Source organism: Bipolaris oryzae (genome assembly GCF_000523455.1).
Source record: "Bipolaris oryzae ATCC 44560 unplaced genomic scaffold scaffold_126, whole genome shotgun sequence".
NCBI classification, from domain to species: Eukaryota; Fungi; Ascomycota; class Dothideomycetes; order Pleosporales; family Pleosporaceae; genus Bipolaris; species Bipolaris oryzae.
Genome location: NW_006911402.1, coordinates 62,821 through 84,939, shown reverse-complemented (window position 1 = coordinate 84,939; position 22,119 = coordinate 62,821). Strand labels below are relative to the sequence as shown.

At 53.9% G+C, this 22,119-nt stretch overlaps 8 protein-coding genes across 8 annotated transcripts; 4 read left to right on the top strand and 4 right to left on the bottom strand.

Annotated features, from left to right (window-relative positions):
* Nucleotides 1-794: 794 nt before the first annotated feature.
* On the bottom strand, nt 795-2,482 carry COCMIDRAFT_102203 (uncharacterized protein; the record flags this gene model as incomplete). The annotated part of the gene is made up of 3 exons (XM_007692361.1): nt 795-1,358; nt 1,416-2,036; nt 2,087-2,482. The coding sequence occupies 3 exons, from the start codon at nt 2,480-2,482 to the stop codon at nt 795-797; spliced, it is 1,581 nt and encodes a 526-aa protein (XP_007690551.1).
* Nucleotides 2,483-3,376: 894 nt separating this feature from the next.
* On the bottom strand, nt 3,377-7,211 carry COCMIDRAFT_7566 (uncharacterized protein; the record flags this gene model as incomplete). Its single annotated transcript, XM_007692336.1, has 3 exons — nt 3,377-5,226; nt 5,274-5,306; nt 5,372-7,211. The coding sequence occupies 3 exons, from the start codon at nt 7,209-7,211 to the stop codon at nt 3,377-3,379; spliced, it is 3,723 nt and encodes a 1,240-aa protein (XP_007690526.1).
* A 601-nt stretch (nt 7,212-7,812) lies between these two features.
* On the top strand, nt 7,813-8,745 carry COCMIDRAFT_7565 (uncharacterized protein; the record flags this gene model as incomplete). Its single annotated transcript, XM_007692335.1, has 1 exon — nt 7,813-8,745. One exon carries the CDS (start codon nt 7,813-7,815, stop codon nt 8,743-8,745), a length of 933 nt encoding a protein of 310 aa, XP_007690525.1.
* A 550-nt stretch (nt 8,746-9,295) lies between these two features.
* COCMIDRAFT_102171 (uncharacterized protein) lies at nt 9,296-11,398 on the top strand (the record flags this gene model as incomplete). Its single annotated transcript, XM_007692360.1, has 2 exons — nt 9,296-9,782; nt 10,338-11,398. 2 exons carry the CDS (start codon nt 9,296-9,298, stop codon nt 11,396-11,398), a joined length of 1,548 nt encoding a protein of 515 aa, XP_007690550.1.
* Nucleotides 11,399-13,566: 2,168 nt separating this feature from the next.
* COCMIDRAFT_39066 (uncharacterized protein) lies at nt 13,567-14,375 on the bottom strand (the record flags this gene model as incomplete). The annotated part of the gene is made up of 4 exons (XM_007692343.1): nt 13,567-13,820; nt 13,854-14,104; nt 14,142-14,281; nt 14,313-14,375. The coding sequence occupies 4 exons, from the start codon at nt 14,373-14,375 to the stop codon at nt 13,567-13,569; spliced, it is 708 nt and encodes a 235-aa protein (XP_007690533.1).
* An 847-nt stretch (nt 14,376-15,222) lies between these two features.
* Nucleotides 15,223-17,274, top strand: COCMIDRAFT_102179 (uncharacterized protein; the record flags this gene model as incomplete). Its single annotated transcript, XM_007692359.1, has 2 exons — nt 15,223-16,222; nt 16,292-17,274. 2 exons carry the CDS (start codon nt 15,223-15,225, stop codon nt 17,272-17,274), a joined length of 1,983 nt encoding a protein of 660 aa, XP_007690549.1.
* Nucleotides 17,275-18,450: 1,176 nt separating this feature from the next.
* On the top strand, nt 18,451-20,203 carry COCMIDRAFT_102147 (uncharacterized protein; the record flags this gene model as incomplete). Its single annotated transcript, XM_007692358.1, has 2 exons — nt 18,451-18,633; nt 18,731-20,203. The coding sequence occupies 2 exons, from the start codon at nt 18,451-18,453 to the stop codon at nt 20,201-20,203; spliced, it is 1,656 nt and encodes a 551-aa protein (XP_007690548.1).
* Nucleotides 20,204-20,974: 771 nt separating this feature from the next.
* COCMIDRAFT_39063 (uncharacterized protein) lies at nt 20,975-21,845 on the bottom strand (the record flags this gene model as incomplete). The annotated part of the gene is made up of 3 exons (XM_007692342.1): nt 20,975-21,203; nt 21,254-21,603; nt 21,657-21,845. 3 exons carry the CDS (start codon nt 21,843-21,845, stop codon nt 20,975-20,977), a joined length of 768 nt encoding a protein of 255 aa, XP_007690532.1.
* Between the last annotated feature and the right edge of the window lie 274 nt (nt 21,846-22,119).

Here is a 22,119-nt window from a genome sequence, read left to right as displayed (position 1 = left end):
ATGTATGTACTAAAAGCTACGTGTTATCATTGAGGTGATATTATCGTTGAGGTGATAGGCCCGTGCGGAGCACGGGCAATTTCATTGAAATTCTGCTACAGCAGCCGTTGGGCCCGAGTAGCGAGACGTTAAAACAATATCATCATCATCGTACTGAAACTCCAGTTCAAGAAACTTGCAGAGTTTGATACAATGCGGTATACAAAGGATGGTATTTTAAAATTCGCATGGAAATTGCACATAGGGTCATCGAGATCGTCATGGTAGTTCACAATCTATCCATTTTTGTCTTCATTCTTTCGTCTAAGCGCTCTGCAACATTTTTGCACATAGAATTCTTCTCTCAAAGATAGTCGAAAAGGTAAAGGAAAGAAACGGTGTGTGAAGGGGGATTATTTCAAAGTTGACTAGTTAGAGGTGAGGCAATCGTATGATTAAAAAATATTTCAAGGTAAGTAACTCAATGTTTCAATCTCTGTAGAACTCAAGATTGTGTTTTGACCTCTACGCCTTTCACATACTTTTTGAAACGCAGGAAAACTATCAAATAGCATAATTTTGTTCAAATTCGATTATATGCGATGTGATCAATATGGACAAATCTGACAAGTGCGACAACATAGACTACAGAAACTACTTCTCGAAGCAAATTTAATACCCCTGACATATCTAGCCTATCAGTTGTATGAGGAAATTATCTGTTTTGCTTTTATACGATGAATAAAACAAATATGCCTATTCGCCACTATATTTTAACGCCACTGATGCAAAAGCATACCAAAACCTTATTTTTACTACATCGTCGGCGCCCACTTACTCTTCGCTCGGATCCTCGCACCATAAACATAGAATAGGATCGGTACGGGTATGAACGCAACACAGATAAAAGCTAGCAGACTGGTTGCCCACGGTACATCCAAGTTTTGATACATGGCATGTGTGAAGAGGGGGAAGAAAGCGCCAGCAAATGATCTGATGAACGTATTGACCGCAATAGCGCTGTTGGAGTAGAATCCGTAGCAGTCGATAAGGTAACTCATACCCTGCCAAAACGGGACCATACAGCCGAATCCGAGCAAGGCGACAGAAAGGACCTGCGGCACCCATGTGATGTTGGGGTTGCTCGTCCAAGCGAACCAGAAGAGGCCAGCAGGAAGAGCAATGGCCCCGATGATCATGGGTGGGAGACGCTCCTCGGGAACTACCTTGCCGTGCTTGCGGTATGCGCGAGTGAAGTTTGTGGCAGAGCTGTAAGCGATGCAGGCTGCACCCATGAGGATTCCGACTATGAAGGCGCCAAAGGGGAGTTGGGAAACGCCGAGGGACCAGCCGCGTTCTTCGTAGAAGGATACGGGGAACTGTGGGTGGAATGTGAGTTTCGTGTAAAATACAGGGTATCAGGTGTAGGGACTTACGGCTTCAAAGAGGAGATAGACTATGCCGTAGAGAAAACTCATGTAGGCTGTTACGAGTGCCAAGATAGGTTCTTGGGCGAACATGATGAACGGTCGTAAAAGGTACACATTCACGACTCGATCGAGAGTCAACTTGTTTGCGTCCGCCGCAGCATGGTACTGCTCGTTGCCTGTTTCTTTGCGTAGTCGCGCAGCGCGTATCTGCAGAATTCTGGCCGCTGACGTCTCTGGGATAACAAAGAAGCCTACGAAGCCAAAGAGACCAGCCATAATAAGCGTGATCCAAGATGTCCATCTCCATCCTAGATGCGATTCAGTAATGAAGCCTCCAGCTATAGGGCCTGCTACGGGTCCTGCAAAGCCTCCAGCTGCAAAAACACAAATAGCATAGGAGCGCGGAATGGGATCCCACAAGTCAGCAAGCGCTCCACCCACGACCGCCAGCGGTGCTGAAGCAAAGAAGCCACCAAGGAAGCGACCGACGCATACAGTCGTAATATTTTGTGCCAAAGCGACGGGAATCTGGAAGATGGCGAAGAGCGCAAAGCCAAACATAAGCGGCATTTTGCGCCCAAGGACTTCAGACATGGGTCCAAATGCGATGGGCCCGAATACAAATCCCTAGCATGAAATTAGCTAGGAGCAAGTGCAGTCAAAATGGTTTGACGCACAAGAACGAAAAGCGCTACACCCAGTGTAGCAGTGACGATCTTGACATTGAACTTTTGCTGTACAACGCCCAGATTCACGCTGAAGATTGAACTGGCAAATGTGACGGTCAACACCATGAGACCCATTGCAATCGTTATTCCCCATCTTCGTTTTGAAGTCCAATTTTTAGGATTGTCTGGATCATTGGGACCGTCAAATTCCACGAGGAACTGGTCTTTCTTTTCTGATGTCGCGGGCGCAATGTCGGTTTGTCCTTTCTCGGGATCTGGAGAGGCGTCATTTTGGCTCTTTTCCCAATCCCCGTCCCCCGGTGATACTTCTTTGTTATCGAGGAGCAGACCGGGCGGTGCTATGGGCGCTGGTGCAGACTCTGTGGTAGTGGTGCGATCGGCCATCGCAACAGGAGAAAGCAAGGACGCCGTGAGGGGGTTTCAACTGCACTGATTTGGAAGCGACAATGAGCTGCCCAGGGTACTTATAGCCGCATCACATGTCGTTTGGTGTATCTGGTTATTCCCGGACTTTGGGTGGACTTAAGCCCTTCCTACACGACGGTTCCTGCCCTCGCTCTCCTACCTTCCCCGAACGCCGGACCTCGCTCGCTCGCTTTACCGAGCCAATTTTTAAGCACCACGCCCGTCGTAAATTGGCGGATCCTAAGATCCATGAGCAATTGACGAAGCATTGCTAAACGTCGAAGGAAATTGCTTCAAGTGGTGAAAGCACACAAAAGACGTCATCGTCTTATCCGTGGTGGCGCCCTTGCAGCTGATTGGCGTGAGATAGTTTAGTAGAGCTACTACTACTCTGAGGAATCTTCAAGAACTCCGCTGTGTAATACCTTTCCTGGGCCTTTGCCTTCAGTAGTAACGAAAGAGTGCTTGTTAGTACAGGTTCGTCGACTGATGACATGACAGCATGGTGCCCCTGTAATTGGCCTTGTAGAACTTGCGCCTGGAGATTAATACGAAGCAAGCCTTTTGCGTCTTCGGCCAAGGAGATTTGCTTTTTCCTGCACAAAAATGATAAAGAACATGTAGTAGTCATCAATAACATCTCAAACGCACGTGCTCCAGTGTCAAATAGGACATATCTTTACATTTTCTACTTAGGGCCTGCGGCTGCAGCTACCAGGTCTCAGGACCTGCATAGAAGTATGGAATATATCAGCTTTTCAAAATCATTGCAATAGGCTGTTCAAGGCTACCACGTGATGCGCTCTCAAGCACTCGTTGACTACTAATTACATTCCGCCAAGCAGCTAACACCAACTTACACTGCACTCCTCCTTAGTTCCACCCGATCCAACTCTTACTCATAACACGCCAAACTCGTACCTCCCCAGATCTCAAATCACCCATCCTAAAGCTCTCAGGCTTAACTTTCTTGTGCTCACGTCCTTGTTCCCACGCTCGCACCTTTTTCTTACTACCATCCCATTCCAACACTACACCCACGTGATCGGGCTTTCCAACGTCCATGCTGTATTTGCCATGCATGGGTCCAACCTTGCCTTGAAATTTAGCGTTGCGGAAGCTGATTATGTCACCGGGGCGTATCTCGTCAAAAGATAGCGTCGATGCATTGGCCAGGTTGGCATAAACCAGCGCACCATATGAGCGGGTTGAGACGGGTGGAAGGGCGTCACCAAAAGGCTTGAGCAATTCTTCAATAAGGACGTAAGGCGAACCATTCCCGACGACTGTGTTCTGCTTAGATTCGATAGCCTTGGCAATCTGTCGGCCAAACTGCTCGTAAGCATTTTCTAGCTGATCCGGACGTAGACGGGGAGGAGGTGGTTCCTTGTGCTGTTCAAGTTCAACATCAGAGACATTATTGGCCTCGAAGCGAGCGGAGATGATTGTTTGCGAGTAGTCAAGGTAGAGGACCTTGATCAACTTCTCCACAGTGTTGCCAGACTGCGACTCTTTCCGATCTATCATGACATCCTTGCGGCCCTGCAGCGATGGAGGAAGCAGGTTAGGTTGAGTCCACCAATGGGAAGTAGCTCCGAGGTCAAGTTCTTCGGCGATAAAGTCCTGATGTTGCATTGGACCCGAACGAAGCTGATCCATAGACTGTCGTGTAGCCATCATATGACTCGCGTCAAACGACTTCCGGTTCGGCAATGGTCGAGACTGTGCGTCCGTAGGCGCCATCTGGGGGGATTGAAACTCTTTTGGTTGAGGAGGTGGCGGGGGTGGAACAGCTCTTTCTTGAGGCGGAAAAGGTGGTGCTTGTTGGTGGGGAAGAGGTGGAGGAGCATGCTGGTGTGGTGGAGCATGGGGTGGTGGAGGTGGTGGCCGATCATGAGATTTTCGGGGTGGAGGTGAAGAGTACAGGTCGTCTTCTTCCTCAGACTCAGCTGGTTGATTAGGCATGGAAGGAGGAACAGATGGCGGCATGAGTGGTGGAGGACGACTCTGTGGAGGGAATGGTTGACCTGGTGGAGGCGGCGGTGGAACTCCTCTAGGTGCAGGCGATGCAGCGAGTGAAGGAGGGCCATTGTACTTGAAGGGGTCATACTCATCCTCCTCCTCCACTGGTTGAGCACTACGATTCGGTGGCGGTCCAGGTGGTAGCAGAGGAGCACGAGGAGCGTCTAATGATGATCGAGGCGGCTGTTGGGGCGGAGGGGGCGGCACCGCACGATTGACAGGAGGTACAGGTGGCATACCCTGAGGTATTAACGGCGATCGCCCTGGCGTAGGCTCGTCTGATATGATGTCCTCTTCGACACTTGAGCTTTTAGCATGTGACTTCAAAGCATCCTTGTGCGTTGCCTCGGGAGCCATGTCTGTATCATAGTCGCCCTCATAATCCGTCTCTCCCTCAGTGCGATCTATTTTTCTTTGGAGGGGATCCCCATGGCGGGAAGGGGGCGCTGAAGTTGGCGGCGGTGGCGGCGGTGGTCGGCTTGCTGTTGAAGGCGGAGGGCCTGTTGGAGGAAGTGGTGGCGCACGTCTCTCGGAGGAATCATTCTGCTGCTCGCCAGTTGCAAAGTAGGAGACTCGCTTTGAAGATGGCGACTGGACAGAAGCGGATGGCGTGTTAGCCGCATCTGTCAACTCGTCACCAGACTCAGAGCCAGGCCCTGGGGACATGACCTGTGGCGGTGGTGGCGGCGGAATAGGGCGAGCTACAGATTGTTAAAATGAGTCTAGATTTTGTAGCAATATGGCTTACATGCTGATGGAACTGGTGGAGGAGCAGGCCGTTCTACGGAGAGTTAGATTTGCAGCAGAGGGTTTGGTATAGATACAGAGCTCAATGTACACACATACTAGACACGCATACAGTCATGACATATTCCGAAACACCGTCACTAGTAACATACGTCTTTGACAGTGTTTCGGGAAACGGCAGCTGAAGGTAGTCTTTGCTATGATGTACGAAGGCTGGGATCGGTTTGCGAGGAATCAACAACTTACTGTCTGACGGAACAGGCGGGGGTTGATCGCCTGTGGGTGTGGGCTGGGAAACGACATCTTCGACGTCAGGTACCTCATCTGCTGCATGGGAGCTCGTGACTGTCTGTGGAGCCTCTTCTTCCTTTTCTACAGAAAGCGAGCGGTCATCGTGATCCTTACTCTGGGCCTGTGGCAATGGGGGGATGCGGAACATGGGCACCGGCTGCTGAGGAGATGTGTATCCCTCTGATTCTTCTGCCTTTTTTTCCGTGATTGGCTTCTTTTTGGCAGGTTTGGGGGGCTTTGGAGGAAGAGCTCCCATGGGCATACCGCCAAACATACCAGGCATGCCCATGCCACCGCTCATCTTGGCCATACGTTGGCGTAGCTCCAACTTGCGTCTCGTTTCAGCATCCATCTCGTCTTCCTCTTCCTCCTCGTCTTCTTCGACAGCATCTTGCTCGTCACCAACATCGGGCTGTTGCGCCGGCGCATCAGCAGCTCTGGGCGCTGGTGGAGGTGCGTGCCTGCTTTTCGGTCGGTCCTCGTCGTCTTCGACGCTCGTAGACTCAGCCCCAGCATCCTCCGTATCGCCAGCGCCTGATTGATCGGCGTCGTTCTCACTGACGAGCTCGCGATTGCGAGCCTGTGCATCGGGCGACTTGACGTCTTGTGATGTGCGAGGACGGGCCTGGTCTACTGAGGCACGAGGCTTAGAGGTTCCGCTTCCGACCCGTTCCAAGCCGGTGTCTTCGCTATCATCCGCCTGGGACTCTTGCGGCTCGATTCTCTTCACCGGCGGTGGCCGCTTGGGCTTTTCCTTGAGCATTGCAGCGGCCCTTTCCGCCTGTTCTTGCTGCTGTTTCTGGAGAAGGGCAATTCTTTCCTTCAAGCTGACCTTGGGCTGTTGCTCTTCCTCGCCCTCGTTTGAATTTGAAGCATTGTGGCCAACAAGTCCAGCGCGCTCAGCATCTTCGCGGTCCCGTGCCTGGCGCTCTGCGATCTCTGGATCTTCTTCACGGCGGTACGTCTTGATTGGTGGGGCTTCGCGAGCAGGAGGAACGTATGCATTGCGACTCGGCGGAGGAGCGACAAAAGGCTTCTTAATGAAGTTGGTGGGTGCACCGCCAGATGGCTTGAATGGCTGGATTGGGGCAGCAGCTGGAGCATTGAAGGCAGCGATGCGGTCCCGGAAGGCATTGGACTTTGCCGCAATAGGCGGTGGGGCCTTTTTGGCGGGAGCAGCAGGTTTCGACGTTTCAGAGTGCGATTGAGGAAGCTCTGGGGCTCTTGCACTGGATGCAGAGGGAGGCGACATGGGCGACATTGGCAGAGGAGTGTTTTTGGCGATAGCGGGGACCTCTACCGGAGGCAGCTGGGGCTTGGGCGGCTCAGGCTCAGGCTCTTCGGGTTGAGCTGGCTCAGGCTCTCGCTGAGGCAGCTGGGGCGTGCGGGGGGCTTCCTGTGCGGCCGGTGGCTCCAATGGCTTGTAACGTGAGGCCCGGTTGGGGCGTGGCGGCGGCTCTGGCTCGTAGCGCTCGACGAAATTGCGGGGGAAGAGGCCATCGTGCTTGGTGCCGCCATTGTCTGTGTATTCGCCGACATACCAGTCGGCACCCTCCTCCTCGGTGACGGTGATGACCTGGCCGACCTTGAAGTCGAGGTCGTCCTCGTGGGGAGATGAGTAGTCGTACACGGCCTTGACCTTGTACATGGCGGCAAGCTGTGGTGGAGCAGCAGCTGATGGAAGGGCTCGGGCAGTTGTAGGAGGGCTCGCTAGGCTACTGTGACAGCTGCGGACCCTGCCACGGGGGGAGGCGAGAAAAAAAGAGCTTCAGCAGGATTGGGAGGAGGAGGAGCAGCAGAAGCTGGAGGGAGGAGGTCTAAGGCGAGTGCACGGGGCGGGTCGTCTTGGTGTAGCTACAATGGCGCGGGTGTCAGGCAGCGAAGGACAGCGGGAGGCGCGGAAGAACAAGGGCAGCGTACCATTCAGCGTGGGTAGCCATACAGTAGTGAGGCGAGAGGCGAGAGGGAGAGCGAGGGGGGGCAATGAATGGGGGCAATGATGGGGGCGGCGGCCGGCAGGAGCCTCGTGGGGACAGACGGACAGTGTGGTGACAGACGGACAGTGTGGTGACGAAGCTCAAAACAGCCCCGCGCGCTGCCCGACGCCCAGCTTGGCAGTTGGCCGCGACGCTCCACTTGGACTGATGTATCTCCTAGCACCCGCCGATCCTGCGTACCATCACCGCTCCGACTGCTGCTGTTGCTCCTGCTTCTGCCATCACCACCGAGTGGACTGGACTGGACTGGACATGCCCCCCAAGTCCATCCTCAAGAAGACGCCGGCCGTGGCTGCCAATGCCCCTCCCACGACCACGACCACGACCACGACCACCGCCACCACCAAAGCAGTCAACCCGCGCCATCTCGCAGTCGCCCGCCACCATGCCTCCGTGCTCGAAGACCGCAAGCGCGTCGAGGCAGAGGTCTTGCAGGCCGTCATGACGCTGATGGATTTCCCTTCGTCGCCAGACGCTGATGCAAAGCGGCCCACGCCCGCGGACGCCCGCTTCTTCCAGACGGCAATCATTCCCTTCCAGCCCGCCGACTACGATGCCCTGATCGAGGAGCGCAACATTGCCGACAAGTGCGGCTATGCCCTGTGCCCCCGCCCCAAGAGCAAGGCCCGCTCAACCGCCAAGAAGCAGTTTGTCGACACAGAGGATGGCGTGCAGATTGTCGACCGCAAGGTGCTCGAGGTGTGGTGCTCCGATGACTGCGCGCGCCGGGCCCTCTACGTCAAAGTCCAGCTGAGCGAGGAACCCGCCTGGCTGCGGCACGGCGGGTACGGCGACAAGATTGAACTCATGGTGGAAAACGAAGAGGAGCACCGTGTTACCCTGCCCCTGCGGCCGAAGCAGCCAGCCGCCTCCACCAAGGACCAGGATGAAGACGACGATGTGGATGCAGCCTGGGCCGCCCGTGAAGATGCCATGGCCGACCTGGCTCTTGAGCGAGGAGAAAAGCCGGGCCAGGTTACCAAGGCGAACAGCGACCTCGTACAAGACCAGATCCTCGAGCGGCCTCTGAACAATGCGCCCCCGCAACCGCCCTCGCTTCCCACACAGACATCTGACCACACCATGGCCATTGAAGGCCACGTTCCGCGCATCAACAGAAAAGACAAAGATGACGATGAAGATGAAGATGACCCACAGGATTGGGAGAAGCACCTACCAGGATGATGAAACGACCTAATCGCCTGGTGTTTTTTTTCTCGCCCCCAGCCATAAACAAACTAGCACTAGGCTTCAATGCCAGTGCTACAGCCGCGTGCTTGATCTTTGCCACTAGCCATTGACCCACAAAACAGCATACCATGGATACATGTCCCATCGCTGCCCATAACAGTAGATATTGTGAATATGCATATTGCTTAGAGAATGCGTGGTGACGACAGACTTGTCACTTCGATACAATCATAACATGACTATGCTAGCAGTACAAGTCGCACAAGGCTTTATTGAGAAGGAATTCAAGTAGTAGAGGAGGTTATTTTCATCTGAGTATCACAAAATAACAATGGATAGAAATAGCACAACATAAACCTATCATCCGTGCGAGTAGTGAATGCGAAGCCATTGCCAACTCGACCATGCACACGAATCCAGCAGAAGCCGCGGAGGTGCGCACGGACCGCATCACCGCAAATCCAACTCAACATTTGCTCGCAATCACCAATGACACCACTTCAGCCGCCATTGAACGCCAACCCGCGGCTGTCGCATCGCCAATATGGCTCTAAGTCGCCAGTCCCTTTCGCCAACCTCCCATCTGCTGCGCAACTCCCGACTCTTCTCTCTGCCCAACCCTCTCCCACGCCCGCCTGTTAGCGAGACCTTTGGCGCGGGCATCACAAAGGCATCGGACACGGCAACCCTGCCATACCCGACACACCAGGCCATTGCTACCACAAAGGCCTCACTTGCACGCGGTGATTGGGGTCTGAAACGAGCAATTCCCTCGCGGAGTCATCTTGTCCAAGTTAGTGACCCGGTTCTGAGAGTGACGCAGCTGGATACCATTGAGCATGTCACCGACTTTGACTCGGCAGCCGACCATGTGCGGACAAGGCAGAAATGGGAAGAGATGGGAATTCCCATGATGAAGGGCATGACGCAGATGCGTGACCACGACTTGAGCGTAGCGCCGCCTGCAGGAGCATTTGAGGTCCGCGATGACACTACCAACTACGACACTGACATGGGATTGGATGAGGCTGGTCTATATCTGAAGGCGCTCAAGAAGAGCATGCCCGCAGAGAGAGCAAAGGCTGAATGGGAAGCTTTCAATGCTGCCTGGGAAGAGAAGTGGGAGTTGCAGCAGGCACTCTGGAAGGCTCGTGGTTGGGGCATTGACCTTGCCGATTTCGAGGCTTTCCAGCAAGAAGCGAACAAGGCAAGAAGGCAGGCTCAAATCTCACAAAAACTTGCAAGGGAGGCAGAACTCAAGGCTTTCCGTGAGTCTCTTAGTGCCAAGTGGGCAGCAAAGAAGGCAGAATGGCAATCGCGCGGCCTCACCAACTCCGAGCGAGCAGCTGAGACTAATGCTCTGGTCGAGGAGAATCGTACAGCTAAACACGAATTCCGGCAGAAATGGGAAGAGAAGAAGGCCTCTCTCGCTGCTGTCAAAGCCCCGGCTTCTATGCCCTGGCTGGATGAGTTCACAGAATTTGAACAAGAGCAGCAGAAGGCAAAGAAGTCACTCAAACAAAAATTGGCGGGATCGAAACAACCTGGATCCACGCCTTTCACTCCATTTAGTCCACCTCCTGTAGACCCCATCGTACACAACACCAAGCGGTGGAAGCATGACGGTCCGTGGCTACCAGGCATGGGAGCTGACGACTTTGTCGCCTATATCAGTAAGGAAATCACTTCTCGCAAAAAAGAATTCAACAATTATCTTGTTGAATTTGTGAAGAACGAGATCTACACGTCCCGCCGTCTCGCCGCCACAAAGTCGAACGAACAACCACCAATGGACATTCAGGAAGCCGAAGAATGGCAAGAGCGACAAGAAAAATCCTGGCGTCATATTACACGCAACGACATTGACACTGGTATCAAGGCTCTCCGTAAAGAAACAGCCAACAATCCGTTGGGGAGCAAACTGGTCAGCAAACTCATCCTCCCTTTCCTGAAGCTGCCGGCCATCAAGTTCAAGCCCAAGGCATGGGCGTCGGACGCATCGAGCCGCGACATTGACCAATACTCGTTTGATCAAGAGACGGCACCACTCTCGACGCATCCCAGCGCCGGTCTCGGCTACCTGCGCACAAAATCCTACATGGCCAACCACCCAATCCTCGGCCCGCAAGCCAGCCACGCTCCCGTGCCTGCGCGCGTCGTGCAGGCCCGGCGCACAGGAACCAAGAACGAAATGTATGCGCGCCTGGGCGTCGGCGGCTTCGTCGCAAACGACCAGTTCAAGAGCGCAGAGACCATGTCAGCGTCGCGCGCCAACATCATGGGCGCAAAGGACGTCGAGACAATTGACATTGACACGCCTGGTGGGCGCAAAATCCCCGTGCAACCCCTCTTTGGCAGCGTCACCAACGACGGGCGAATCCACATCAAGCTCAAGCGGTCGATAGGACCCGAAGTCGCCGTCGCTCGGGGTGAGCTCGACGATCGCCCCCCGGTGCGCGACCATGTGGACGAGGATCCGCTGCGGAGCCTGGGAGCGGGCATGGGCAAGAGCGGCATTCGAGAGCTGGATGAGCAGAGCGGTGAGGCGCAAAGATTCAGCCAGTTTCTCGAGAGCATGACACCACAGGGCAAGGCGACTCCCCCGCCGGGTTTCCCGGGCGTGGCAGATGCGCTGAGGAGCGACTAGAAAAGACACCTATTTTGGGCATATGCATGTGAATTGGAGTCTTTTTTTTTCCTCCCTCGCTTCGTTGCTGGAAACTCATCATCTGTAACAGTATATTATTGTATTCATGACATGACTTCATTCTTGTTATCGCTATCATCCAATGGTGTTGTCGGCCCGGAATTCGTACAAATGCCTGGTCGTGCATGGTCCCCATTGTTTTTTCGCTCCCCGCTCAGTGGAACTTTTTTTTGATGTCGGCATCTACTAGCAATAGTGGGAATTCCACACACCTTCTTCATGCAAAGTCTGGGGTGGCACGTGAACCATGGCCAATATTTGCTGCCGGATGTCTTCAGAAGACCAACACATGACCTTTACAACCCGCATGCGACCAGTCAGATCAAAAGCAAGCCACCAACCACGACTTGGAGAATCAAAGCATGCATGGCATGAGTAGTGTTTGCATGCAGTGTGTTGCCTACAATCTAAGACATTTGCTAGGCATCACTATTGGTTTCAAGGCATTTTGAAGAAGAGCGTGATGCAAGGATGCAGTCCATGGTCGGAGGCCGATGGGGGAAGGGGGCCAAGAGCAATGGCACTTGCAGTGGAGAAAGGTGAGCAGTAGTGACAAGGCTACAAGTGTGCTTGCCTTGACCTGAGGCAGTAACATGGTGGTTGTTGGTCCAAGCGACAGGTAAACTGGCGGTAGGGTTGGTTCGTATAGTAGCGACAAACCATGAGGGTGCTTGTGGGGTAAATCTACCACACCAAGTGACATTTTACACAGTAGACGCGGCCTGTTGGGCCGAGGAAGTTCCGCGAGGCAACCATGTCTCGGACGACTGTAAAGGTGGCTGTTTGGGAAGCATGCTAGCCGTACCGATTAGTACGCACACCAAGTGTGGAAATACAGGTTGCGACGCCGACTTTGGGCAAACAAGGACCAATCCCTTGATCAAGTAAAACATTTCAGCTACAATGGTGCCCCCCGTCGCAAAGCTTGTTGCTCCTGCCTCAGGTCGTGGGTTAATGTCACTGGCGGTTGGGCCCATATGTGGTCGGGAAGCTGACTTTGCTTACGAGTTGGAAGAGGCGAGACGAGGACGGAAGAGAACGGGAAAGCTGGGTATACCTCCATCTGACGGCAGAAATGGGCTGGACTAGGGCGGGGGCCCAAGCACTGGTTGGGTAGCGACATGTGCGCATCGTGGTATCTGTGCGATTGAGCGCACGTCGAGCGACTACACACTACTTGCTAGTCTTTGGCGTGTGGATGCGGGTTGGGACGCTGAATGGGGTGCGTTTACCGTCTGCCGCGCTGCGAACACCATTCCCGAAGGCCAGGGAGGAGAGTGCATTGCTAGTGGTGCAAGTGCGTTCTTTCCATTGTGCCAAAAGGCTGAAACCAGCACCTTGCAGCGGTAGTACTGGTTCATCAGCCAAAATGGCCCGTTTTCCTGACGTCGACGAGGGTTGGTGATGCCCAACCGTATGGATGTTGTAGGCTCGCGGCCTTGGCACCACCGTCTGCAGAAACAGACGAGCGTCCGTCTTTGATGCGAACTCTGATCTGGGCAGCCAGCCGCGGGGCGGAGTAAGTAAAAGTGACGGGTATAGCAGATGCGGGAAGAGGAGTGGCACGGCACGGCACGCCTGAGAAGTGCTCCAGGGTCATTTGTTGAGAGAGGCTGTGGCTGAGTTGTGTGCAAAATTGGACACTTGGAGGCTGGTGAAGATGACGGAGATGAGGGATGGATGTGATGATAGCATGATGGAGAAGACGGCGGGCTAGTGTTTGCACGTCCAATATTTTTTTGTGGTGTTGTGGTCATGTGGGGTAGAAAGTAGAATGCAAGTGCAAGCGCGCATTTGGGGAGGTGCGTCCCCCCCGGCTGCGGGAGGTGCGTCCCGGATGCAGGAGGGGGGGCACACACACACATGGCAAAAAAAAAACAAGCGCAAACCATGTCTCTATCACCACATGCCGACGACCTGTCTAAGCGCGGGCGGCGAGCATTGCCATTATGACAATCAGCAGCAGCAGCGGCGGCGTCGTCATCTTCTATTTCCCATTGCAGCGCATATGTGCATTTTGTCAGGGTCTGCAGAGGAATGGCTGGTGCTGCTTACCGCTGTGGCTGCTTAGCACTGTGGCGGTGCGCACTCGGACTCAATTTGGATGCTCACCCATGGGAAATTTGGTGTGCAGGAGCGGGAGTAGCGGTGTCGCAGTAGATTGCAAGTGCAAGCAGGTTTGGACCACGCGCTAGGGAGACGGCCGTATCAGAGAGGGTGCAGCGGGAGGGTCTCGCCACCAGGGTGGTGATGCTGATCCAGGCAAGTCGGGTGTGGAAGGGTGGAAGGGTGTGGATGGCTGCAATATTGCTAATAACACAGTGCGCGAAAACATGAGCGCGAGAGCGAGCGCGACGAGGGGCTGACCAAGGCGCGCGTCTTGTTTGTCACTCACACAAACACGGCCAGCCAAATTTGCCTCTCAGCTCTCCAACATTGACACGGCCACGGCTACGACTACGGCTCATCAACACCGTTGCCATCATCATCATCATCCATGGCCGTCCATGCCCATCCACTCGCGTGCACGGCGTGACAAAGAGGGTGCTGCAATTGTCGAGCTGCGTCATCAACACCACCGGGCCAGTGTAAATTGCACGCCGACAGCAAATGGCAGCCTTCTGGTGCCTGGCGTCGTTGTCCATCCTGGCCGGCGATACGGGAATGACTGCATAGCCTCCACCTGCATCCGCCAATTTTGCAGCTGACGGCGCGCCATCCGCATGTTGCCATGGACACTCGACCTTCCCAGTGTAATTCTGCCCCAGGGTGAATCCAATCAAGCAGAGCCCAAAGGGGTGCACCCGTCCGGGGTAGAGGCCGCTGCACCGTCGGCTGCTGCTGGTGATTCTACTTGCTGCTGCTGCTGCTGCTGCTTGCCATTGATGCCCATCCTATCCGCAACAAACTCCGCCATCCCGGCCACACCCTCTCTCTCTCTCTCCGGTTCGCGCGCGAGATTGTCTTCACCACTTTTTCCCTTCCTACTCTCGCCGGCCTCCCTCAAGCACGCGACACTGTGCGACGCACCACTCGACACCGGTCGCGCCCAGGGTCTACACCTATGAGGGGGCCGCGTCTAGGATTGCTCGCAGGCTGTGCAATTCACCGCTGCGCAGCAGCAGCAGCAAGGTGAAAAAATGGCCCCAGGGCGCCCGGATCATGTTCATGCAACCATCCATTCTGCCCGCCGCTGCAGCCTGGCTCTGGTACTTGTCGCTGAGGCTCATCCCATGTCACATCCACTCACACTGCCCTTGTTCAGGCTACAGTCAAAGCCGCCTAATACCACTTACACTTAAAGCCACCCAGGCCGGCACTCTAATTCCTCTCAAGCTGCTGCATGGTATCCACTCCGTCTCATCTGCACTGATTCTCTCGCATTTATTATTACCCATCTGCTTCTCTGACTCCTGCGCTTTCGGGCCTACGCCTCCTTGGACTGCCTGCCTGCATTCATCCTGTCCGGCGCTTGTCTCAGCCCGGCCATCATCTGCGCCCTTTAAATACACTCGCCGCCCACCACCATCCAAATACCAAGACCAACCTGCTTGTTTGACTCATAGCTGTCCTCCTTCTTGTACCTGCGCCAGTCCGCCCTCTGGCCTAGGTGCCAACTGCGTCTGTCCTGGTCAAGCATTCCCCTCTGGTCATTGAACTAGAGCCCCTTGGCCTGGCAATACAATCCCAACACTTGACGCGCACTCACCAACCCGACTTGCCACTCCGTCCTATCCTGGTAGTATACATTTCCTGTCGCCACCATGTGTCGGATCGAAGGTGACTGCACCTACTTGTGCGACCAAGCCCGCAGTGGGAGAACTTGCCGCGACCTACGGAGAGTTCCTGCTGCCTACACTCACCAGAAAGGCTCCGCCTCGCGCGACGACACTCCTTCTCCGGTAAACCCACCAACACCTACAAACTCTGGTGCCTATTTCACTCAGCGTCGCCGCCCATCCAACAGTGGCAGTCGCCCTTCCACTCGCGATGGGCAGCGCCTTAACCCTGAGATCATCATCGAAATCGGCTCCAAGAAAGGAAAGGGAAGCAAGTATCCGTCAGTCTCCATTTCGACAAAAGGCCACAAGCGACAATCCTTCGGCTCCATCGGATCCAATGACGCCGCCATCGATTCAGCAGAGTCGGAGGCTTCCTATGCTGTCCGGACTGGCTTTCCAGATGCCCCTTTACCCCCTCCTGCCTTTGACCAACCCAACACCTTCCTTCCCACGCCCCTTGCATCTCATGGATATTACCACCGACAGACGCCTTCAGCCTCTTCCAGCCAGACGCCATCGCTGACTGTGCTGTCCGAGCCAGACTATGATCGGTCCACCGGTCGGCGAAACACCCGCCCGTCTGCCACAGTCATCCACAACTCAACTCCCGCCCCTGCATCTCCTACTCGGCCACAGAATGGCTTCTCTTCCGGGCCCTACAAGACCAAGAGCATTGTACCAAGGGATCCTCTCCAAGGCGCTCAGACACCTACTAGCACCAACCCGCTTGATTACGACCAGTATGCTGATTATTCCGGCTCTTCTCGTGCCAGTTCTGGCATAGCTGAAACCACACGGCCTACCAAGAACAGTGGTCAACGACGAAAGAAACCAAGCGAGGATCTTCGCTACCAGGAAGACGTTGACCAAAAGAAGAAGGAAGACTTGGAGAACGACAAGCATGTTCGCTTCGAGCTTGGCCGTTACGAAGCTCGCGAAAAGGAGCGGGCCGAGAGAGCACAGGCTGAGAAGGAGAAAGAGCGTGCGGCACTCAGAGAAGAGGCTCGCGAAAGGGAGCGCGCCGAAAGAGCACAAGCTGAAAAGGAGAAAGAACGTGCGGCACTCAGAGAAGAGGCTCGCGCAAGGGAACGAGCTGCAAGGGCACAGGCGGAGAAGGAGAGAGAGCGCGCCGCGCTCAAGGAAGAAGAGCGCAAGCGCAAGAAGCTCGAGCGTCTGGAACAGGAAAAGAAGGAACAAGAAAAGAAGGAGCTCGAAGAGAAGAGAGCAAAGGACCGCAAGAAGGAAAAGTCAAAGCCTCCGACAACCGATTACCCCACGCGGCCGACCAACACGCGAAGGATGTCTTCGTTGATGACTCCTCAAGAGCAAGCCGAGCAAAAGCGTCTTGTCGAAGCTGATAGTCTCATCATGCAGACTGAGAAGCAGGCGGCAGAAGCTCGTGAGCGTGAAGAAAGAAGGGCAGCTGCTCGACAGCAACAAGACTCATCGACATACTATGACCCTCGGGCCGGTGACCGGTCTCTGTCAAACGCCAACGCCCCTAGCAAGCCGCGTCGTGATAGCGTTGCCTCTACAATGCGTCCTTCCGGACTTACTAGGACTTCTAGTAAGCACCGCCCGAGCATCACGCAACCCAACCCGCCCACTGTCAGCGCTCAACCACCTACGGACTTCTCGACTCGACCCTCAAACCCGAGAGCACATGCGCCACCCCCACTCTCCTTTCCAAAGACGTTCAACCAAGACTACGGTCGCCCACCATCGGCTCGCCGTCCCTCCCTTACGCCAGACAACCCTTTTTCGCCTAGCGCTGTACAGTCGCCTGCGGCTGATCCATGGGACTTGCGCAACATGGAGCCCGCGCTTCCATCTGCTCGCTCTTCGGACATCCGCCAGCATCACGGTATGCAGCCGCGTGGTGATCCAATCATCCATGGCCCTACCCGTCCTGTCCGACGTGCCCCTGAATACGTCAGTGCATTCGAAGATGATGACGATGGCATGGAGGATTACCCCCCTCGATTTGCTTCACGCACGGGGCTGAGTCGGAGTGATTCAAGGCGGAAGCATTGATTTCCGTTACCAGTTGTATTTTAGTGTTGCTTTATGATTTTGTACTGTTTCGTATGGCGCCTTGTCTGCTTTTTGTCGTTTGGTCTTGCTCTTGATACCCCCTTCACCTGCCGCGTACACTTAGACTACCCTGCGAATGTTATGATCAGCGTATACCATGTTGTCTTTGTCGTTCTACATTGTGTATTGTAGCCTGTGCGTTGTTGTTGCTGTTTTTTTTTCGGCAAAAAGCTCTTGCCATTTGTGCCCTCGTGCTTGGATCTCGCTAGATGATAATGTATTGCGTTGCCTCTGCGGCGAGAGTGTGAGTGTTGCGACACTGCTTACATGGCTGGTGCCTCGTCCTTATCACTTACTACGTTACCCTAAATCTTAGCGCGCCGGCCTGAATGAACTAGGCTTGTAGACCCTTGGATGAGATAGGAACGGTCCAGACAGTGCTCTGCCACGTAGTTAGACCCTGATACATGAAGGGTGACGCGGGGTAGTAGTACTACCCCTTACTTTCCCCTCTTGTTCTGGACGCATCCTACCAACGGTATCCACCGACTATCACCAAAGGTCCACAATCCACCTCACCGCCTATAGGTATAACACCGAATAATCAAAACGTGACGTGTACTATGATCAACACACGGCAATGCAGGGACGGCAAAGACATGGGTTTTCTTGCATCGAGAGTCCTGTCAGCATGGCCATACCTATTGAAGACGCAGTCTCGCTCGGCCGATAAGCATTAGTTTAGAGATCTCAACCGTTGCTGCTAATTGGAGGCGAGCCCACCGCTTCTTTCTGGATAAAAACACCGTCGATCCAACTTCCTCAAGGATCAACCCAGGTAGATCTCCGGGACATTTCTATCCGGCTTCTACAAAATCAGGCTATGCGGGGACTAAAGAAGCTGGGGGGTACGCACTGGTGCTTAGCTGCATGCTTCTAAGACCCGGTACTACCAGAAAGACGGTATAAAGCTTCGATGGTACCCACAAGCAATTGTAGATTCATGTACTGGCCAGGTAACTGGTAGTAGTAGTTGTTGTTACTCGAGTGGCTGCAGTCACCGTCGTACAGTCTCAAGTTCGATTGGACACACGCGTGTCCAAGGTAAGTTCAAACATTTGCTTTGAGAATGTTCCGGTAGTGCTTACGAGTCAATACAGACTAGCACCTCCCCCCATGCGGCTTCACAGCGTCTCGGTCTTTGCAGCCGTTGCGCTCACAACGCTCGCAGAAACGACTTCTGACCCTTCCGGTTCAAATAGCTCCCAAGCCATAGTTCCCGATGGTCTAGAAGGAGACGACGCAGCAAAGTTATTGCAGTCAATTCAGGCAAATTCCACCAACTCTTGCGAAGCAGCAGTAAGCTTTTCTCTCATTTACCCTTAAACCTTTCACAAATATTCATTATCATCATGGAATTTATTCATCTTACTAATCCCTTTCCTTCAATTTCTAGTGCGCTTCGCTCCTGGGAGAATTTGGCGCTACCAAAGTCGCGGGCGGCGAAGACCCGGACTATAAAGCCGCGATTGAGGGTTTCTGGTCCCAACAGCAGCGAGAGCCCGTACCACGCTGTATATTCCGACCAGAGACAGCGCAAGAAGTTGCAAATGTGGTACGTGTGTCCCAGGCGAACAAGTGTCAATTTGCCTTTCGAAGCGGAGGCCATGCCCAATTCGCGGGTGCATCCAGCGCAGATGGAGGCATAACTGTACTTTTTGAACGCATGGCAGGCATTACGCTGTCTGAAGATAAAAAGGTTGCTTCAATTGGACCCGGGGCCGTCTGGAGTGATATTTACGGCAGCCTGGCTGAGCACAACCTCGCCGTCGTGGGTGGCCGTGTCGCTGACATTGGTGTCGGAGGACTTGTGACAGGCGGTGGCATTTCGTACTTTTCCAACCAGCACGGCTGGGCATGCGACAACGTTGTGTCGTATGAAGTCGTCCTGGCAGACGGACGCATTGTGACTGCCACGCATGATTCCGAGTACTCTGATCTCTACTGGGCATTACGCGGCGGCGGCAACAATGTCGGCATCGTGACGCACTTCAACCTCGAGACTTTTGCTCACGGCCCCCTCATGTATGGTGGAGACCGAGTATTCACCAACGAAAGCTTCTCAGCCGCCATCGATGCCTTTGTCGACATGGCCAAAAACCTTGAGAAAGACCCAAAGGCCACGGAGTTCCTGTCCTTTGTCCTCGACACAAGGAACAATATGCGAATTGCAATTGTCGATCTCGACTACGCAGACCCAAAGACGGACGCACCTATTTTCGACACATGGAACAAAATCCCCGCGGTTGTCGACAACACCAAAATCAACAGCCTGGTCAACCTGACCCTGGCTCTCGCGGCACCCAATCCAAGTGGAATGCGACGATCCTACTGGTCCATGTCTGTCAAACTCACAGACCGTGAAATCATCGACCGCCTCGTCGACATCACCTTTGAGACTGGCGACAAGCTCGCACACGTACCCGGTATGATACCCGTACAAACCATCCAAGTCGTCACCGAGTCACAGCTCAAGCATATGGAGAAGAACGGCGGCAACGCCCTCGGTCTCTCCGTCTCCGATGGTCCTTTTCTCCTGCTCCTCCAGTCCTTCGGATGGATGAATCCCGAGGACGACGAGCTCGTGCTCAAGACCGCCGCAGACATGGTTGCCCAGATTAAAAAAGTGAGCAAGGATTTGGGAGTCGCCCACGACTACATTTACATGAACTACGCGAGCCAGTTCCAGGACGTCATCGCGGGTTATGGCGAGAGCGCGAAGAAGCTGAGGGATATTGCGCGCAAGTACGATCCTGAGGGTGTCTTTCAGACGTTGCAGCCGGGATACCACAAGTTGAATGGGCCCAAGAGTCAGGATGTGCCTGTGTGGGATCGTCTCAGGGCTTTTTTCAATGACAAGTTCTCGTGAGGAATGATGGGTTATCGTGGTACCAGAGTCGACGCTCGAGTCTGATGCGGGAGACAAATGAAATGAATGAATGAATGAATGAGTAATATGAGACGAATTGTTGAGCAGTTACATCTACATAGCTTTTTAGAGCAGTAGAAATCATTATGCGAAAATGTCAATGGTTGTTGAACGTGCAATTGAAACAATGCGTTGTTCCGAAATTAGTGTCAAACATCAAGGGTCACTGACGTCATCTGATCAACTAGTAACCCGTAGACACGAATTTGCTGGCAATGCGAGCAAGAAACACAATAGGCAACAGATGACATTTTTGATAACCACGCTGAGTGTGGTTTCTTTCTGGCCCGCTGCTCTAGCAGACCATATTTTCTTCTAAGAAGCTACGTGACGAAACATGATTGCATAGTCCTTTTTGCCTACATATTACGCCAGGACAAAAGGCAAAAAAGGAAATTCTTTTGGAATAACAGAAAGAAACAATATGGCGCCAGGCCATCCAAGTCATAAGCAGCACTTGCTACAACCGTCAGTGAAGGGTATTATCCAGGAAACACAAACACGCAGCGCTTTTAATACCAATGCCGTCGAAAGATCAACATCAACGAGACGGTAAGAACGCTATCATGAAAAAGAAAAGGAAGCAGTATTAATCGCCAGGATGATACGAGATATGAGATGGGAGATAGGAAACAGGAAATAGGAAATAAAGAACAAAGCAACAGAAACGGATGATTAGGAAAGAAATGTCAACTGTACGTCGCGCAACAGCTATTGCTGCTGGTGCTGCCTTCGCCTGTGCCTCTGGAGGTTGTCCTTGCGCGAGAAGCCACCGAGGTTGACGCAGTCAGGATGTTCGCAGCGAAAGGTGTTCATGGTGGATGAGGGGTCTTGATGTTGAAGTTGGTGTCTGCGAAGGTCCTTCGGGTACCTGAAGCCCCAGCTGCAAGTCGGGCACACGTGAGGCCGCTCATTGCGGTGGGATGTCTTCTGGTGGCGGCTAGCGACAGTCAGTTATGCTGACTTGCATACTCTCGAGACTAGACTCACTTGAGGTCGCACTGACGATTGAATACTTGAGTGCATTCTGGCTCGTTGCAGACGAAACCACCTTCGCGAGGAGGTTGCCGCCTGCCTGAGCGTCTCCTAGACCTGGCCTGACGCGACAGCAAGCGGTCGCCGGGAGTGTATGTATCGTCGACGTGCGCCTGGACAGTACCCGGCTGTACAGTTGTCTCGTTCGCATTAATGCGCTGGATGTACTCGTTCGAAACTGGCCTAGGGCCGCCGGTGACGTAGTCACAAACTGGCGTCAAGTTCACTTCCGTCTCGTGTGTGTCCGGCGGCGGTATGTTCATGGGATCGTGGTATTCGGGCGCTGCTACGTAATTGTACGGCATCTGCGAGCGGTATCGTCAGGACGGAGTTGCACACATACGCGTGACAGTCTTACCAGGGCCAGAATGCACTGGCAAAAGTCGAGCTGCATGCCGGCGCAAAAGTGGCATACCAAAAGCCCCTCTACTGGATATGTTAAGTCCATTGGACTGATAGGCGGTGTTAGGTCCATGACTGGGCCTGAAGCTGCCGCTGGCGAGAGCAGAACAGTGAGCAGCACTGTGAACAGCAGCAATGTGTACATGCTCTGGTGTGGGTGTGGGTGCCTAAGGAAGAGACTTGGTTATGGTGGAGTGTGCGAGGATGGCAGAGGCAGTGAAGGGGACAATGAGGGTCGCAAGACTGTATGGTCAGAGAATAGCGACAATGGAGAGAAAAGTAAAGGAGGAGAGGAAGGACTGCCCCGACGAAAAAGGGCGTGAGATCTAAGATCGCGGGTGCATGCCAGTGGCAGAGGACTGGGGGAGGCCGGCTGCCTGAGGAGCCACAGGTCACGGGGAGCTGTGGCTATGTTGATG